Source organism: Cardiocondyla obscurior, linkage group LG14 (assembly GCF_019399895.1).
Source record: "Cardiocondyla obscurior isolate alpha-2009 linkage group LG14, Cobs3.1, whole genome shotgun sequence".
In the NCBI taxonomy this organism is placed as follows: domain Eukaryota; kingdom Metazoa; phylum Arthropoda; class Insecta; order Hymenoptera; family Formicidae; genus Cardiocondyla; species Cardiocondyla obscurior.
The window spans coordinates 5371580-5391733 of NC_091877.1; the positions used below are offsets into that span (position 1 = coordinate 5371580).

The window sequence follows — 20154 nt, forward strand, 5'->3', positions numbered from 1 at the left end:
TTAATGCTCTTGATATAATTATAATAGTGTAATTGTGATAGAGATGTTCCGGAAAATGAGCTGGCTTCTCTGAGCACGTTTTACAGGTCTGGATTGACCTGCAGATTTTGACACTGTGTCAGCCCAAGCAATTGAAGCACAGTCGCTTCTTTTCCGCCAATAATCGTCGTGCAGTATGTGACAGTCGTCGGAACTGTTCACATACAACAACAAAGTGCGATCCTTTGCAGTGGTCGCACAGATAAGTTGTGGCCTTTTGAGCAAATATCGTTATTCTGAAAGCTGAGCTGGTTTGTTGTTCTGTAGACTTGAGCGGCATCCTGTTGAGCCTCAATACTGAAGACAGCTGTTTTGCCGCTTTGATCCTTTCTAGCGTCCATACTTTTTCGCCGTCACAAAGGCCTGGAACTTCTGAAACAACGGGTACTCCTGCGATGAGCCCAAAGAGATCTACCACGCCTCTCTCGTTGAGCTGACCAGATTTTTCGACGCGTGATACACTAGCAGGTGGTTGTCAAGTGAATCATCAACGCCGAGGTTGAACAGGATTTTTTGAGCTTCCAAAACCGTAGTTATCAGCTGATTGAGTGAGCAGGACGTTTTTTGAGCGGGTGTCGTGATTGCGAAACCAAACTACTCGGATTAAAATAAATGTCTCACACGGATTAATTGATGTTTTCATCCAAATTCGACTCACCATCCAAAAGACTCACAAAGCGCCTCGTATTATCTGAAGTGGCTCAGATATTTGATCCTCTTAGTTTTGTCTCACCGATAGTTATTAGAGCAAAGATCTAGCTACAAAAGCTTTGGATACTCAAGCTCGACTGGGATGATTCTTTACCAACCACGGTTAATTCAAGGTGGCTTTTAATCAAAAATCAACTCAGCGCAATGGCCAGCATCTCAATTCCACGGTGGCTCAACATATGGAGTAATTCATCAGTGGAATTTCATGGTTTTGTCAATGCTTTTCAGCTCATAATGGGAGCAGCCATTTATTTGACTGTTTGCTCGCCGTCCATGAAAAGGCGCTCAATCTTAATTTGCTCAAAGACTAAGGTTGCGTCCTTGAAAAAGTTTACCATATCTCGTTTGGAATTCATGGCGGCGCTCATGCTTACAAAACTTGCAGCTCATATCACAGCCACATGGAAGCTCAACCAAGGTAGATACAACTCATCTGTGAACGAATTCTGAAGTTACGCTCGTATAAATCAGATCACTTACGTCTCGTTAAAAGGACTATGTCAGAAATCAAGTAACGCAAATACAAAAATTAGGCCCATATGTTATCTGACGTCATGTTTCTGGCATTATAAATTCGGCAAACTGTGCGTCTCAAGGCGTTACCACCAATCACCTCAAGGATCATCCATTGTGATGAACCGGACCACAATGGCTCACTCAAAATCAAGACTTAAGACCATTTCCACCCGATTTATCATTATTGATCGGCAGCTCAAAAACGCGTCCATGTGTGACGTTAATTGCCACGTCTCCATCGCCAACGAAGAATTGGAATTTAATACTTTAGTTTTCTTCGTTGCGTAAGCTATTGAGAATCACAGCTCTTTGCTTTCGATTTGTTCAAAGATTCAAGTACACTTTAAGTTCGCCTTCTGCTCTAATCTCAACTCAAAATTTAAAACAAGTTAAACTCTTTTGGATTAAGGCTGTTACACCGTGGTACGGTGCGGTTGTGGGTTCGTTCGCCTCCGTTGTTGCAGGAGGAGTTGGTCGTGAAGAATAAAGAGATTCTTGACTTTATCTGTGTTTACTCTTTATTTAGTTTCATGCGTCTCGATATCTTGTTACAAAACCAACAGTAACTAAGCGTCGCGTGAACTTGTATGAAGAGTGTTCGCGACGGTTTCAGCGCCGTCGCTCATATACTTTGCCGAACTGCAACCTCAGCGAATTTCGACCGCGGTGGTTGACCGGAGAGGTTTATCAACCGTGCGGACTTATTCTGTTGTCACGTTAGTCAAATATTGTGCATAAGTTTATCGCCCTGTTTCGACATAGGGCAAACTTAATCGGCGCAAATACGGTACTCAAGAAGCGCTTCAATGACAGCTCATCAGAACACCAGAAACTCTCAATGAGTCTCTCAAGTAAAGGCACGTATTTGAGATTTAACTCACCTGTCTTTCCTTATATGTATGAAAAATGGGAGACTGTGATTATGTACATCAAATTTCATTTGCGACGTACCATTGGAAAAACTCTGCTCACGTTCGAAGAGTTTTCAACACTGCTCACAATCAGTTAAATTGAGATAACATTTAACTCTCAACTGCTCGAACCACTCAGTGATGATCCGGATAATTTATTAGTGCTTACACCTGGGCTTTTTCTTGTTTGCTCTGCTCTTAATGTCATACCGGAACCATCCCTACTGGATCTCTTGTCCTTCAAGTTATCCCGCTGGCAGCTTATTTAACAACGGGTTCAGCAGTTCTGGTCACAATGGTCATCTCATTGTCTACAAAGGCAACAAACAATCTCCAAATGGCATCACTCATCAACTGATATCAACGTCGAATCCTTGATGCTGCTCACAGATAAGAGACTACCTCCATTGAAATGGCCTCTAGCAAGAGTGACAGAACTACACCTGGGGAAGGATGCACTCACCACGGTAGTAACCCGTTGAGAACTATCACATCAACTTTAACTTGCCCCATCGTCAAACTGGCCTTATTGCTAGTTTGCTCAGAGGATTATCATCAGCTGTAACTGTTGGTGGGCAGAATGTTCGCGATTAGACAGGCTTGGTCGACAGGGCTGTGCGTTCTATTTCGCGTTACATCTAATTATCATTGTGCCCGCCGATTATCACGATGGCACCACGTCTCGGACTCGCAAATTTGTTTATCAACTGCGCCACGTGCGGCGCTCACCAGCTCGATTTCTTTTTCATGTTCCGTATGTTCTAGCGATCACACGGTGTTTTTGAAAGCTCTCGAATTTTTTTCTCAAGTGCGCTAAAGTGAAGTAACCACAAATCAATCGGCACAGCTCAGTGAACTCTTTCGTACAAAACAAGAAGTTCCTGAGTTCCACGAACTTTGTTCAACAAATTGAGAAACGGTCTGCTCATATACGGATGCAGCCTCACAGTGGGCTTACGCGGTTACCTCTCGCTTGCTACATGCTCAAAACATTCCGAAACGTTCGCTCGTTGTACGGAATACGATAAAATTCATTGCCTCGCTCATTGTTTTTCTTCGGGCTCGCTCACCGTTCATTTTGTAATTCTGATCCGCTCATTTATCTTCGCCTCAGTTCGTCACACAAGTAATCAATCGCCTCGTTGGTATGTGGCAAATTCCTACTAACGAGGTTGACTCAAGCCTCGCGCGAAGATACCGCGCTGTTCCATCCACTAGAGACAGAAAATCACACGTAATCCGTTACAGATATTGTCCAGGATTTTTCTTTAAAATAGAACCAATATAAAAGTATAATCAATATATTTTTATACAACATTACCGAATAAAACATCTAAATAAGTATTCGAAATATGTAGACCAAGAGAAAAGCAATATAATTGAAACATTTGTAATAGTGTATACTGCGATGCAGCGTTCCGGCCAGAACATCGACCGAACACCGAACCTAACACCCATCCGGCAAGAACCCAGAGTGCGGTGCGCCCCAAACTTTTTTAATCTAGTATCATACTGCGCAAATAATAACGACGATAAACCGACCGCCGTTCCGCGGCTAAGTCCAATATGCAGACTTAGCCGAGTCGAAACGTGCTTCGCTGAACACAACGACGGCGTCGAGGTCTGTCATTCCCGACCGCGCCGCAACCGGAGTCTCGGTACCGTGATCAGGAGCGGCGCCAATCCCGCTGAGACCCGGAACCCTGGCATCACTTTTAGGTATAAAAAGGCGATGCCGAAGCGCAGCAGGACCGTTCTTGATACGCTCGCTTTGTGCGAACATCTCGTTCTTAACTGCTCCTTAACGAACCAAAATCGGGGTAGAGTGATCTCTGCCTCGACCAGGAGATCCTGGGGCTCGATTTTCCATGGTATCAGAGTTCAAGATCGCTGTCAACGACCAGCTCAAGGGGTTAAGCGCACTCTGTCTCTTCCGAGAAATCTCGGTCTTCAGTCATCGGCGTTCAAATTCACCCGCACGTTTCCTCTCGCATCGTTGCAATCACTGGGGAGAAGTTTTCTCCATCTCGGCCGAGAGATCTTAACTAAGCGACGCTTTGCCAAGTGCCGGCATCTCCGTGTTTATATTTCTTATCGCGCCAGCTGGCCTTTAAACGGTAAATTCGCGTTTGTGGACATTTGATTGTCAATCCGCGTCCGTTTTCAATTTAATTATAAGTCCGCGTTTATTGTCCTTGCGTATTCATATATTGTATTTTATTACGACAATCTCCACGTCTTTATATCCTGTCGATAACTGCGTCTGTCCTCGTTTATCCGTGTTTCTCGCATCACGAATTTGGCTAGCGCCCGTCTTCACGTCACTACTTGTATATAGATATATATGTTACTCGCGTCCACAGCGTAAACTGCGTGATATGTTATTTCCCATTATTTTCTTTTATTTATTTTTTTTTATTTCTTTTTCTTTATTGATCTGTTCAATAAACTTTTGTTTTTTCTTAAACTCCAGTCTTGTTCCATATTCGGACCTTATCCGATTGAATCCGCGAATTTCGACGAGCACCGGACGTAGCTTGTTAAAGGCCGATATTCGGTTACGCAAAAATTAAGATCGTTTCGCATTAAAATTAGTTTGTCAAGAAGGTAGTATAGAAGATTGAGTATTCGAATTTGTTGGGAATGGAGTAAATTTATATTATAGTATGTGCCTAATCTTTAAGAAATTGTTAGTCATTTAAGATATTAGTCATAAGGGCAGATAAGAAGCAAAGAAATCGGTGCCTCAACCTAACGTGCAGCTCCAAAACAAATCAGATGCGTCGAGACGTTTAAAGAGTAAAATCACGGAGTGTTAATCCGTTAATAGAACAAAAGCCCAGTGTAAATGTTTATTCATTTAAATATATTTTATTTAATTTTTTTACACTTTACAAATTTGTCTCAGTTAATTGCATCTTCTTTCTTATCATTTTTACAATATCAATAATGCTACGCATTCAGTAAAAGCCCCTAAAGCATTTTACGCAATTTCAAATTTAATTGGTAAAAACAAAAAATTATTATACAAAGAAAAATTTATAAAATAATGCCATATTGCAGCAGTAGAGTTATTCGATAATTTATTGACTCTTAAATAAGCTGCTAGCATTCTTTTAAATAACAAAACTGTAAAATCTAAAGTAGATGATATCGCTCTTTTATTGGAAAATCAATTAAAATTATTATTAAAACTTTATTATCTTTTTTTATTATGTATTGATAAGAGCACCGATAGACGACATATAAGTCAACTAACAAGGAAACCTCGCGAAATGCAAGATTCAAAAATATCTGAAACTTTGCACACATGCATATATTATAATGACTTTTTCCTTTCTAACTTTTATTTTTATTGTTAAGTTATGATACATTACTGTGTTTAACAAAATAAAATAATTAGTGTCATGACTTTTACTATAAATGCAGACACATAAATAAATTAGTAAAATTAATGTCATAATTCAATGTAAAGTTAACAAATAATCGGAGTAACGTCAACGAATAAGAATAAAACATTAAAAGTAAAACATATATTTATAATTAATTGGCAGAAGCCCTTTTCCATACACTTTGTTTCGATGGAACTAAAACGTGGAATTATGCCTGCTGGTCTCGTCCGGATGGATAAACAATAACTATGTAGTTGTGTGAGCAACCCGCATTGTCAACAGAATTTTAAAGAACAGTATTTTGGCGTTCAAACACGCCAAGTGTGCCGCGAGGGGGCAACGGTGGCCCCGTTGCGCGCGCCGTGCTGCGCTGCGCGCGCATGGGCAATCATTGTGTGTCTGTTCTGCAGAGTCAGCAGTACCCAGTTTTTTCTTTCGAGTGTTTTACAGAAATCATCGTTATGCCGAAGCATAGGAAGGATCGCTCACATCGCTCTTCAAGGAAGGATCACCGTAAAAGACGAGATAGATCGCCTAGGAACCGGTCTCGCTCTCGTTCAAGCTCGATGTCCGAACATAACCTCACTCGACGATCCCGCTCGCGGTCACGACCGCCACGTGCACGGGTCTCGACAGAGCATTCAAGGACACCATCGCCTCGCCTCCAGCTCATACGATCCTTAGGTACTTTTCTCGATAAGTACTTTGACAGGCATAGATCCCCGGCACCCAGCGAGGTGTCGGCGGACGCGGAAAGACCAGCGAGTCTTCCTCCGCCCATTGATTCGTTGGCCCTCGAAGAGTCCGGCGAGGCTCTTTCAGAGGTCCATGAATACGGCCGAGAGCCCGCCACCACGCACGGCCCCCCTGAGAGACATGAGGCCGTTTCTTTCGCCACGCCTGTGGCCACATCTCTGGAAGGGGAACCTGACAAGGTCGAGGCGGATGCTCTTGCCACTGAGTTATTTGGCAACCAGCCTCCGGCACATCTCCCCGCCTCCTGGCCGGCTATTATGGTCCAAACTTCCAAATCAGAGGTTAGATTAGGCCTCAAGGAGGATCTCCGTAACTCGCTCCTCGCTAAATATGAGCTGAGTGAGCAGCTTTCCTTTTTGGGCCCTCCTGGACTTAACAAGGAAATTATTCCTAATCTAAGCCAGGCCACCGTCACCAGAGATAAGCATCAGGTTAAGCTCCAGACACAGGTGGGTGCATCTCTGAATGCCCTTGGCTCTGGTTTATCAGAGCTTGCGAAACTCGACCTCCAGAACTCACTCGAGGCTAAGGCTGCCATGTCTAAAATTGTGGAAGGTTTTAAGTTACTGGCAGACCTTCAATACCATTTATCTAGAGCGAGACGAGCTTTTATTGTCCCATCTTTAAACTTCTTGGGAAAGACCGTCTCTGATGCAGCGCCTATTGATGACCGCCTCTTCGGAAACAATTTCGCCGAGGACGTGAATTCGGCGCAGTCAGTTGAGCGAGTGGCAAAAAAAATGGCTCGAAAACCTCCGCCTACGTCAGTTAATGCTTCTCGCCGACCCCCTGCCCAGCAGCCCAGAGCTTTTCCGTCAAGATCTGAAAATAAGGAAAACTACAGGGCCCCTCTACCGAGATCTGCGACTCATCACCAGAGGAGGGGCTCCCGCCAACCGAGTCGTACCAGGAGAACACCACTCCGTTCGAAGTCACGGTCAACCCGTTAACTGATTCGGCAGGCCGTTTGTCGCAGTTTGCCGACCAATGGAGGTTAATCACCTCGGATCCTCAGGTACTTTCTGCGATTCAGGGATACGTAATTCCTTTTATAAGTACACCCCCGCCACGTCCCCTTTTAAAGGAACCGGCCCTGTCGACTCTTGAAACTGAGGCCTGTGATATGGAAATTCAACGTTTATGCACGAAGGGAGCGTTGGCGATTGTAAATCCTTCTAAAGATCAATTTCTTTCGTCCTTTTTTCTCATCAGTAAATCTTCGGGAGGTATGCGCTTCATTCTCAATCTTAAAGACTTAAATTCTTACATAACTCCTCCACATTTTAAGATGGAGGATTGGCGAACGGTTATCAGGCTCATGACCCTGAATTGTAAAATGGCAACGATAGATTTAGAAGACGCTTATTTGTTAGTTCCAATACACCCTTCGTGCAGAAAATTTCTCCGTTTTCAGTGGCGTAATGTATGCTATGAGTTTACGGCTTTACCATTTGGCCTATCTACAGCACCGTATATTTTTACTAAAATTATTCGCCCTATCGTTAAATCTCTAAGGGAGAGAGGTCTCCTATCTGTCGTTTATTTAGACGATTTTCTCCTTTTAGGAGACTCCGACGAAGACTGTCAGGAGAACGTGAACACCGCCTTGGTCTTGCTTTCCTCTCTTGGTTTCCTAATCAATTATAAAAAATCACAGCTTGTTCCTTCGTCCAGCTGTCGCTATCTTGGCTTCGTTTTTAACTCGGACCAACAATCACTGTCCATCCCTCCGGATCGCAGAGAGAAATTACATACATTAGTACGAGAGTTTGCTAAACAGTCACGCTGTCGTATTAGGGATTTCGCCAGTCTGATTGGCTCTCTTGTTTCAGTCTGTCCTGCAGCTCCTTACGGTCTTTTATATACTAAAAGATTCGAGCGCGAAAAGTTCTTAGCCCTCGATGCTGAATCAGAGAATTATGAAGCTTGGATGCTTCTCCCTGATCACTTAAGGGAGGATTTTGATTGGTGGTCTCGGACTCTTGCGAACCCCTACCTAGCTAGTATTATTCATTCTGGTTCGTACGCCCTCGAGATTTACTCAGACGCATCTCTAACGGGCTGGGGAGCTTCCTGCGGAGCCCAGCAAACACACGGTTGGTGGTCTCCAGATGATAAATCTCTTCATATTAACGCCCTTGAGCTTAAGGCTTCATTCTTTGCTCTACAATGCTTTGCAGCTCATTGCCATGATTGTTATATTCTCCTCCGGATTGATAATACCACCGCGATCTCTTATATTAATAGATTCGGCTCAGTCCAACATCTTATCTTATAAGACATAGCACGGGATATATGGAAATGGTGCGAGGCCCGTAATATTTTTCTCTTTGCTTCTTACATTGCTTCTATTGACAATGTCATCGCAGATGCAGAATCGCGTGTCCTTGACACTGACACCGAATGGTCTTTATCATCTCAAGCGTTCCATATTGTTGATAACGTTTTCGGCCCCTTTGATATCGACCTATTTGCTTCCTCAATTAATGCCAAATTAGACTTATATGTCTCTTGGCTCCCAGATCCAGGCTCTTGGGCAATTGACGCCTTCACTCTTCCCTGGAATCATTTTTACTTCTATGCCTTCCCCCCATTTATCCTCATATCCCGGGTCTTACGCAAGATAATCGAGGATAAGGCCGAAGGTGTTTTAATTGTCCCGTGGTGGCCTTCCCAACCCTGGTTTCCAATCTTTTCTCGATTATTGGTATCTGATCCGGTTACTCTACAACCTTCTTACTCATTATTATCTTCTCCGTTTAGGAACAAACATCCGGAGTGGCGCAGTCTTTCCCTGGCGGCCGGCAAGCTATCAGGAAGGCCTTCCAACTACAAGAAGTTCCGTCCAACGCACTAGATACGATGCTTGCTTCCTTGTCTCAAGCGACAATTAAACAGTACGAACGACCTCTTCGTGCATGGTGGAGTTTCTGTAGCAACGCTAATATATCTCCGTTCTCCCCAAGCGTCGAGCAAGCGTTAGACTTTTTATCCTGCGAATTACTAAGAGCTGGGTCCTACTCAACTCTCAATACGGCCCGTTCGGCGATATCTCTTGTTTCCTCTTCTAGCATTGGCAATCACGCATTAGTAAGGCGCTTCTGTAGGGGCGCGAATGTTTTAAAGCCTCAAGCTCCGCGTTATGATTTTATATGGGACCCAGCTCCGGTTATCGCTAAGTTAGCAATGATATATCCGTATAATGACATACCGTTATTTTTTATCATTAAGAAGTTAGTTCTTTTGCTTGCGTTAGGTTCGGGGCAGCATGCTCAGACGCTCGCTGCTATTAAGACTTCTCAGATATTTTCATCTCCAGATAAGACCATTATTAAGGTCCCAGGCCGTCTTAAAACGTCAGCTCCGGGACGACCTCAACCGCTTCTCATTTTTCCGCGGTTCCATCATCGTCCGGAGCTTTGCATAGCTCTGTTGTTAGATCACTACCTAGAGTTAACTAAGGTTTTGCGTACACATGAAAATGATTCTTTATTTATATCTTATATTAAGCCTTACAAGCCCGTCGGAGTTCAGACACTGTCGCGATGGATTCGTGCGAGTCTAAGTGATTGCGGGATACAAAGCGAGTTTTTCTCGGCTCATAGCACCCGCCATGCAGCCACTTCGTTAGCTGCTAAAAAAGGGGTATCTCTAGACTTGATTAAAAGAGCAGCGGGCTGGACGGGTGAATCCCGTGTTTTTGCAAATTTCTATAATCGTCCCATAGTAAATCCTGACGATTTTGCTAATTCTGTTTTGTCAGAGTAATAATTTTATTTTGTTTAATCTTTTAGATTACAAGTTATATTACATGTGCTTTAATTTTCCATTTAAGCGTAGCATATTGTTTTTAGTTTAATCAAACAAGCTGATACAGTTGCAATAATATTATAAGTTTTTTGTTTAGCTACGGTAGCAGTCTCTTGCAATTTGAGTACTATTTTGTTTTGTTTAGCTGCGCTTAGATTTTCTTTATTTATTTCAAATAAAGACTATTTGTTGTCGGCAAATTGGCACTTTAAACATCTACATAGTTATTGTTTATCCATCCGGACGAGACCAGCAGGCATAATTATAAGATTAAACGAACTTACCAAGTGAAGTTCGATCTTAATTATGCTGCTGGTCTCGTCCGGATGGACTTCCACACCCTGGATAATTCTGTCAGAATTCTCTTACCCTCCCGTCTGTTTACGCAATTTGCCTCAATTCTTTAAACTAATGATTGCCCATGCGCGCGCAGCGCAGCACGGCGCGCGCAACGGGGCCACCGTTGCCCCCTCGCGGCACACTTGGCGTGTTTGAACGCCAAAATACTTTTCTTTAAAATTCTGTTGACAATGCGGGTTGCTCACACAACTACATAGTTATTGTTTATCTATCCGGACGAGACCAGCAGCATAATTAAGATCGAACTTCACTTGGTAAGTTCGTTTAATCTTATAATTTTTACTTAAGAGTGTACGTGATCTTGCACAATCGCGTAAATTTCAATATATAAAGAATTGCTCAGCAATAAGCTCGACGCGTGACTCGAAATGAGAGGGAACGAAAGAATGCTCCCGACGCAATGATTAAAAAAAGGACATTCAGATAATAGAAAACCAAAATTTAATATATTTCAACTATTATACAAAACAAAAAAAAATGTGTAATTTTGACTCTGAAGGCAGGACAAATCAACGAACGGAAATCTTCCTGACCCGGCTTGGCCGTCGGAAATCTTGAGGGCAGATGGATGATCCACCCGATCGACGGAGATCTTGTTGCGGCCGACGGAAATCTTGATAGCGCGAGCCGGTGATCGCCGCGAACGCGAATTCTTGCACTTCAGAGAGAAAGACAATTAATTTTGGGATTTGCACCGTACGATTAATTCGGCGATAGGCGCACTCGAATACCTGCGGTTGAGCGCGCGAGAACCAAAAGAAAAAGAAAAGGAACCAAGCCGAATATATTTAGCGCGAGAGCGAGCTAACGAACGTGATCGATAAGAACAGGTACGGAGTTCGAGCGAAACTGGTGATCTTTCACGGTACGGAGCCTAGGATTGTCGGAACCCGGCGACGAAAACAAGGCGAAGTCAGCGAAATATTCAGTTTGAACTGGATTAGAATAGAATGGAATTTTCTTTGTATTGTTACGCGTCGTCGCCTTTCTTTGATTCCTGGTTTAGACCTAGACTAGATAAACTTATCTAGGCGGGAAGATCGTAACCGCCTGTCTTGCCCCGCGCGCCTTCATTTTTCTTATCAATGATCGAGAACGCAAGGATTGGGGACTACTGATGGATTGAGCGTCTCCGCGCGGTGTGGGGGGCAGTAAGTTTCGCTAAAAAGACATAGTTTTCAATAATTATTATCTCGCTTAATATTACTCGGAATAAAAAATGGTAAAGAACTTTTCTTTTTAAAATAACGAGATCTACCTAGTTCCAAAGTTTGTCTACATGACTTTGGGACACCCTGTACACTATATGTATTATTTGCAAACTAACAAAAATAAAAAAATATTTTTGCCTAAATTTTTTATTTTTTTTTAGAAAATAATACAATAATTAAATAAATTAGATTAATGTTTAATTTGTTTCAGAGATATAAAAATAAAAAAATTAAAAAAAAAATACATAAGCAGGACTCGAATAAGCGATCCCGCGCTTACTGGACTAGAGTCGCCCGCGCTGGACTACCACGCTGCTTCAAAAATCAGTATAACCGTTCGGTATTTCAACACGTCGAAAATGTTTAAATTTAATTTTTTGGCTTATTTTTGAGAAGCGCATTGAATGGCTTTAACAGATTAATGTAGGAACACCAATCTTCAAACTCAGCGAGTTTGAAGAAAATCGGTATTCCGTGACCCTTGGACTCCCCTTGTAAGAAGTCAAATCACTCTTCAAATTTGAGACGTTTTTATACTTTTTTTAAATATATCTCGAAAAGTAATTAAGATATAAAAAATGTTTTATACAAAAGATTTATGGTAAAAATAGTTCTATTTAGCTTTAATAATAAAGTTAATAAAAATTTTTTAGTACAATTAAAAAAAATTGTTAAATTTTTTTTTTGTTATTGCAGTTATATAAAACTATTTTTACCATAAAACTTTTGTATGAACCATTTTTTATATTTCAAATAGTTTTCGAAATATATCCAAAAAAGTATAAGGCAGTATTAACTTTGAGGGGTTATTTCACCCCTTAAACCGAATATTAGCAGCTAATATTTAATTTTTTTAATTCATCGAATATTGATCTCTAAATGTGTGCAAAGTTTTAGATTTCTTTGAATTTTCCATTTCGCGAGGTTCTCTTTAAGAACAAATAAAAGTATATCATAGTTATAAACAAAAAACAATCAAATACATGTAATTACATGTCATGTTATACATATTCTTATACATATTATATGTATCTATAAAGAAATTTAAATTTTCGCGGAATGTGCACGGATGCACACAGAGCATGCGCGAATTGTCACATGATATGATTAATGTTGTCAGAATTTCATTATGTGATAGATTTTTTAACCTTACAAGTATCAATTTTTTTAAATTAATAACTCTTAATATGATAAAAAGCGACATATTTTACTTACATATAAGTTTTCTACAGGTTAAAAACTACATGTAAAAAAAATTTTATGGACATTGGAAAAGAAGCCCGTTTTCTTCACAGTTACCATTTATTTTTATACTATTTAATATTAACATAGAAATTTATAATAAATATATACAGGATGATTCAGAACAACTATAGTGTCCGTGAAAGGACATGTTGTTCAGGTAATTTTATGAAGATTTTTCTTCTTCGAAAAATTTTTCCGAGGCTTCGTTTTCGAGTTATGAAATTTAATAATTAGCTACTCACCGGACGGCTACACATGGTAGGCAGGGACGGCGTAATTTAGCAACTGACGTGGAGAACCCGCGACGACCACAGCTGACCTTTTACGCACGCTACACAAAATATTTGAAAGTTTATAATTACCCTTGAATTAAGCACTTGTTAATTATTATTAATAATAATTATTATTAATAATTATTATTATATTAATAAAATAAATTATTAATAATAATTATTATTAATAATAATTAACAAGTGCTTAATTCAAGGGTAATTATAAACTTTCAAATATTTTGTGTAGCGTGCGTAAAAGGTCAGCTGTGATCGTCGCGGGTTCTCCACGTCTGATGCTGAGTTACGCCGTCCCTGCCTACCATATGTAGCCGTCCGGTGAGTAGCTAATTATTAAATTTCATAACTCGAAAACGAAGCCTCGAAAAAATTTTTTGAAGAGAAAAAATGTTCATAAAATTACCTGAACAACATGTAATTTCACGGACACTATAGTTGTTCTGAATCACCCTGTATGTGTACAAATTGTAATTCAGTACAAGTGTACAGTACAAGTCTCTGAAAAGACATACTTTTAAATCAATTCTGAGACAATTTTTCATTAAAAAAATTTTGTCCAAAGCGTAGCTCTATAACAATAAAATAAAATAATTAGCTACTCAACGAACATATATGATAGTCTAGGATGACACAACTCATCAGTAAACGTGCAGTGGAGCAGGAATCGCGGTGGCAATCAGTTGACCTCTTAGACACAATACACTAACACAAAGAAACTCAGAAATTTAAACACATTTGATTTGAAGAAGGCGCACACGAACAAAGCAATCATATTAATTATAACTAATAATTGTTGCTTTTTATTTATATCAGAATTCAGATAATTTTCACTTGTAACGTCATTGTTTGAAAGCAAAGCAATTTTGCAGCTAAATACAGTCAGCAATTTAAACAAGTAATCAATTTAATATAATAACGAAAATTTTTAATAAAATAACCAAAAAGTTCTATTTACAATATTTATACTTAAATTGACAAAAAACGTCCTTTTGAAGAGGGGCTAAAAAAATTGCTTGCACGGCAAAACTTACAATATTCCAAGCTACAGTTACCTGAAAGTAAGCGACTTACCACTTCGCGAGCGAGAAAAACGAAAACGAACTAAATTTAAACGAGAAAAAATGCGTTGCCGACTTCTCCAAGCAGAGTGAGGGAACGGATTGTTTTCGTTGCAGTACTTATTCGTGGAAAGTTGAAAGCGTTTCAGGAAGTCAAAATTAAAAATGTTATTAATAGATTATCTGGCAACAAACATCAACTGATGGAATTTATTTCTTATTACAAACAAATGAGTTGATTGCTTGTCAACAGGTGATCACACAATTCACTCATGTCATTGTGCTGCGAAAAGAGTTTCTAGATCGCATGTTTGTTGACATTTCGGAGACGAATCGGGAAAAAACTTAGATCGTCGTTCGCTACTGGCTTTAAAACAGCTAGGTTTTCGAAATTGTAGGGTGTTTTTCGAGAATTAAATCGGCCTTTTAAATCCGCTATGAATTTCCCGATTCGACTCCGAACAGTAATTCTGTTTTTATCCAACATTTATTAAATAACAAAAATAGTATAACATCACAAGTGAGAATTCCTTGAGTTCTGATGTAAATTCAAATTAAATGTGTTTAAGCTTGTGAGTTTATTTGTGTTAGTGTATCGTGTTGTTGTAACCCGATACAACAATAGCCTTAAGTAAGACTTAAGTAAGAACCGAATAATGAAATAATACGGAGTAAGATCTCGCAACAGATTTAAAAGAACACTATCTCAGCAACTCATCCAAATGAAAAGATTAAATAAATATAAACCACGAAATAAAGAGTTGTGAGATCTTAATACCGAGAACAGCAGATTGCATGATCCAGTAACCGAGTAACAAAAATGCAATCTGCTGACATTGTAAGAACGACACAGTTAAATACCCGCAGATCGGCAGCGACGGGCAGTTGCTAATAACCTCACGCGTGTAACGTGAGATCTGTCGCGTGCCGTCATCAACCCGACACCTCGCGGAGACGAGCTCCGCGATAACGTAATAGAAAAGGACTTGAATAAGTGAATCTACGACCACTGTGTAAAAAACAATAAAAGAAAAGAACTTTATTAATCTACAAAACGTCTCCTGACTTGATAACATTCCGTTGGCTCCGAAGGACGGACCCCGTGCACCGGCCACGGTGCAACAGTATGTAAGAAATCAACTAATTGCCGCCGCGGGCCTTGCTCACGTTTGTTTCACGTTTAACGATAAGTTATGCCTATTATTGCCTATCATCTACATCGAACCAGTGAGTAACTAACTATTTTATTTCATTGTTACAGAATTATTGTTTAAGAATGCGCTCAAATGCACTGCGCCCAATGGCGGCAGCACCTCGCGGGCGCACAGCAGCATTAATTGATTACTAATTGATCCGATAATCAATTAGAGGCGTTTCCATGTTCCGCCCGCTCGATGCCGGTTCTGGTGCCGGCACATGTACGTTGGAACTCAACTAGAAAAAACGTACGCGACTTTTCTGAGTGATAGTGATAAATATTTTATTATTAGACGACCTTGGCCTGCACATCTGGACTCTCGAATTGATTAACTGAAGAATCTAGTGAACGGATTTAATAGAAAAACTCAAGATTACAGGTTTATCAAGATGTTCTGCTCATTCACGCCGCGAGGTTAGACACGCGGCAATGACTCGACTCTTAGACTAATACATAGAAAACCACGCGATTGATAGAATTAAGTGGCGTTCACTCACAGACAACTCCTAAACTTAGTACATGTAGACAGATTTCCGGACTCGTGTCAGTGATGGACACTTACTAGTGTCACATGTATAGTGAGTGATACGCGAATGCTACATGAATTCATTCACAATTAACGCGTAATTATAAGACAGGCGGTAACTTCCACATGTCTCCACTTATGTATATAATTGTACATAAAACATAAATAAATTATTATTATAACTAATATTTCAACAACTGCGCTTTGGACAAAATTTTTAAAGACAAAAAATCCACTCAAGATTTATTTAAAAATATGCTCTTTTAAAAACTATATACTTGTTCTGAATAACCCTAGATAGAAATTTTTTTTTTAATAAAGCTAAAAAAATTTACGATATATAACTTCTTACAATTATTTATATTTGTATTTTATTTAGAAACTTTTTATGTAAACACGTTTTTATGTAGAAGATTGAAGTACTTACAGTAATTATCCGAAAACCGTAAAAAGCGAAATGTATTGCAAAGTACACGAATAAGAAAAGAAGAATTAGGTTATATGTATCTTCAATAATGTCAATGGCTCTATAAAGAATAATTCCTATATTACATCCACATAGTGAAGTACTGTGATTATATTACTTATAGTTTATATCAATTATATTAGCATAAATAAATATCAAACCTAAGCAAACGCTTATGTTTTATTATACAATATTTTAACACCTCATGAGAATTTATACAATTGTCCAAACTTGATAAATGATTTTTGAGAATCTCTAATTGACCACATATATGAAAAATCATTAATCCGAGAAAATTATCGATTCCACTATAAGTCATCACTGCAAGAATAACGTAAATAGATTGACTAATAAACGTCAGTTCGTATTGCGGACTTTTTGTTACGTCATAAATGTAATAAGTTTGTAAAGGCATTGGTCCGCCTGGATCAGTGATAGTCGTGTCTCTCATCGATATTCCAAAACTCGGAAGTACAATCACAAAAAAGCATGCCATTCCCATTAAGAAATATGCGATAATAATTAGTATACGCGCATTACGTGCTCGTCGAATCATTATGCTTCTTTCTTGGACACTTTTCAATTTCACCCAGTCTTCCACGATCATATTTATAATTGGCGAAATAGCTTCAAAAATAGTAATATTAAAAATTTAAATACATTTATTACATAATTATATTTACCTTCTTTTTTCCACCAGAAGATTATAATTTTTATCGAACAAGTCATTGCAGGTAGAGTCAATTGTAAATTGTCTAGTATCAATATAATATTCCCAAAAATTCTTGTTAATGAGTGTACAGAAGGAATGAGGATACCAAGCGTTATACTCAAAAAAGTAACAAGCACTCGAAAATTGCATATAAATCTTTGTCGAAAACTTTGTGCAGTATTAGGCCAAAGTCCAATTAAATTTAAAGCAAAACGATTCAATCTCACTGCCCATTCGAAATCTAGTTGCAAAAATTTTAATAAGTTTAAAATTTATCATTAATAAGATTAGTTGCATTAATTTTGGGTAAGGTTCCGAAAAGAGGTTCCCTCCGATTTTAATGAAACTCCGTGTGCCTATGTAACTTTTTACCCTGATTATGAATATCAAGGTTATTATTGGCGATTATTCCATTTCCATAAAATTAGACATAAAAAAAACCCGTAAAATTAGTCTTTTTTATATTTTTAAATAATAAAAATGTAGAAAAATGCTTCAGACAAAACTTGTAACTTTTAAAAAGATAAACATTTTTGGTCCTAAAGGTTTTTATTGTAGAACTAATATTTTTTTAAGAAAAACGAGATTTTCAAAAAAAATTTTAAACTTTTGTAAAATTTTACTAACGTGGACCGCTAAATATCGGAAGATTAAAATTGATTAGGGTAGATTGGGGTAAGTCAAATGTTACGTCTCCGACTCCGCGTCTCTTTTTTTCGACATATATTAGAAAATTTAGTTAAGGGGGAGGTAGACCGTAGTCCATGGCAACACAAAAGGAAAACTTCAGAACCTTTCAGAAAGACAATTCATAAAACAATAACATATTCTGAGACAAGTTGTTGCGTGAAAGCATAAAAAACATGCAACAAATTGTAAACAGGCGCTAACGAAAACTAGACAAAGGAATTTGTCTAGACATAATACAAAAAAAATCAAAACCTAAGGGGCTCATAAATATTTTAACTTTGATAACCTGTCCATCACAGGAAAAGAAAAATAACTTGTTCTTAAAATTGTAATTTCGCATAGATCCTGAGCTTTAGAAAAATCAAGGGCGCGAGAGGTCCGTAATTACCGGAGTATGTGGTGCAAACAAAAGCAATAAAGTCAGGTAACAATGCGTCGTACGGATGGTAGAAGTTTCCCCACCATCTCTCTTTAAAAATGATAATAAAATTCTGGAAGGCTCGGAAAGGAAAACTCCTTAAAGCGGGGGTATTTTGTAGACATCTTATTCTTAAAAACCAATGGATCTCGGGAACTCCTCACCAAAAACTAGAAACTAAGGGCGAAAACTTAGAAGTTTAAAAAATAGAGAAGGGATGGGGTGCGAATGCCCAATAATTTTAAGATAGAAAAAGTGGAGGAACAAGCTCAGCAAATGAAAGATTAGAATTTCAGAAAAGTAAAATTCGGGAATATTCCTCCCCTTTTCCGAGTTTATAAAATCTTGTGTTTTGACGGAGCACGCTCTTTTGCATCCCAGCTACAGCCGCATAAATTTTTGTAAAACTATCGTGAGTGCTACTCAGTGCAAAATCGCAGAAGAAGCATCGAGAAGATCTCTTAAAAGTAAGTCTCAACGATTCATTATGTATTGTCGCAAAAATTGATTCCACTAAATGTATTGTTTAAATCAAGTGTTCTTTTATTTCAATCAAAGAAAGAAGGAAAAGTCCGAGTCGGAGTTCCGAAGTTTTGATTCTGTCCGTTTGTTTCTGTGGTAAATCGAATGTGTAAGAAAAACTGCTTCCGAATATCGGCTAGGATACGCTGTCGAAAAACCAGCAATTTACGGTGGTTCGCGCCGCGAAATATTGCTGGAAGTTTGGCGACTATCCACGGCTAAAGAATCGGCAAGCGATTCTCGCCAGAAATGAACCACGGAGATTCATTCATGGACGAGTTAAAAGCTTTGAAAAACGTCGGTAACGAGTCTCCTTCGCCTCTTTCTTTGTTAATCTTGTAAAATTCTATTCAAATGAAATTAAAATTAAATTATGAATTTTAGTGGAATCCAATAATAAGAAAACGATAAAGAAGAGCCGGGCGCGAAGAAATAAACAGATACGGAATCTGAAGGAGTTGGTCCGCCTGTTTTTTATACAATATTTGCTCGCGGCGGCGCCAAGCGAGGAGGTGTTTGTGTCTCCTGCGCGCAACGAAGAGAGACCGTGGTCTCCACGTCCGGGCCCTCCGCCACCGTCGCTTATCCACGGAGACCCGAAACCGTTATTCGAATATGTCCCGCCCGAGGAAATTCCTAATGACCATCTGGAAACATCGGCCGACATCCTAAATTTATCGAATCAGTCCACGGAGCCGGGATCGGAACAATTCCGCCCCACGACTCCATCTTATACTCCAAATTCATCCCTCATCTCCGAACCACGGTTTCCCGGAGGTGAGCCTCGGGCCTGTTCCTTTCCTCTCTCACCGCCTCCTTTTCCGTTCGAACCCGAGGAAGCCGACTTTCTGGGCGAAGATGAATCCATCTCTCTCCCAGAAGTAGACTTCCTCGATCAACCTCCATCTCCCGTCCCGAGTATTGAGGTTCTCGAAGAGCATCCGGAACCAAGGGAGGTTAGAGACCCTCTCCTGGAGCTCATACGCAGGGCCTGTACTCCGTGAACAGATCCTGTTCCGAAAAAGGCCTTCTCCATCGGCCCTGACCATTTTGAGCCAGAAGAGATCAGGAGACAGGCAGCTCGTTCTGCTCCTGATTCTCACTTTTTTATATATTATCCCGGCGTGGAATTTCCTTTCCTGGCCCCGATGCGACTGATCGACCTGGTCTTCCCGAGATCTACAGCGAGGGTGATAGAAATTGAGGAGATCACCCTGGATTAAAAACATTTATACACACACACACACATACATTTTCTGTAAACACTCACTCGGTTCTTTCGCAATGTTAAATTTATATTTGTTAATCAGACTAAACCCATTT

The 20154-nt window shown here is 39.6% G+C and overlaps 1 protein-coding gene and 1 pseudogene across 1 annotated transcript; one reads left to right on the forward strand and one right to left on the reverse strand.

Annotated features, from left to right (window-relative positions):
• The window catches only part of LOC139107856 (odorant receptor 9a-like), a 55106-nt pseudogene extending 37139 nt beyond the window's left edge, over nucleotides 1–17967 (reverse strand).
• On the forward strand, nucleotides 6136–10093 carry LOC139108170 (uncharacterized). The gene is made up of 7 exons (XM_070666263.1): nucleotides 6136–7092; nucleotides 7170–7340; nucleotides 7410–7693; nucleotides 7740–7795; nucleotides 7891–8421; nucleotides 8848–9032; nucleotides 9089–10093. Exons 1-7 carry the CDS (start codon nucleotides 6136–6138, stop codon nucleotides 10091–10093), a joined length of 3189 nt encoding a protein of 1062 aa, XP_070522364.1.
• Nucleotides 17968–20154: the final 2187 nt, after the last annotated feature.

Coding starts and splice junctions, on each gene's coding strand:
- LOC139108170 (XM_070666263.1), top strand. CDS start 6,136: ATGTCCGAACATAACCTCACTCGACGATCCCGCTCGCGGTCACGACCG. Junction 7,341..7,409: donor TAATCACCTCGGATCCTCAG/GTACTTTCTGCG, acceptor CCCCTTTTAAAG/GAACCGGCCCTGTCGACTCT. Junction 8,422..8,847: donor CGGAGCCCAGCAAACACACG/GTTGGTGGTCTC, acceptor CTTGGCTCCCAG/ATCCAGGCTCTTGGGCAATT.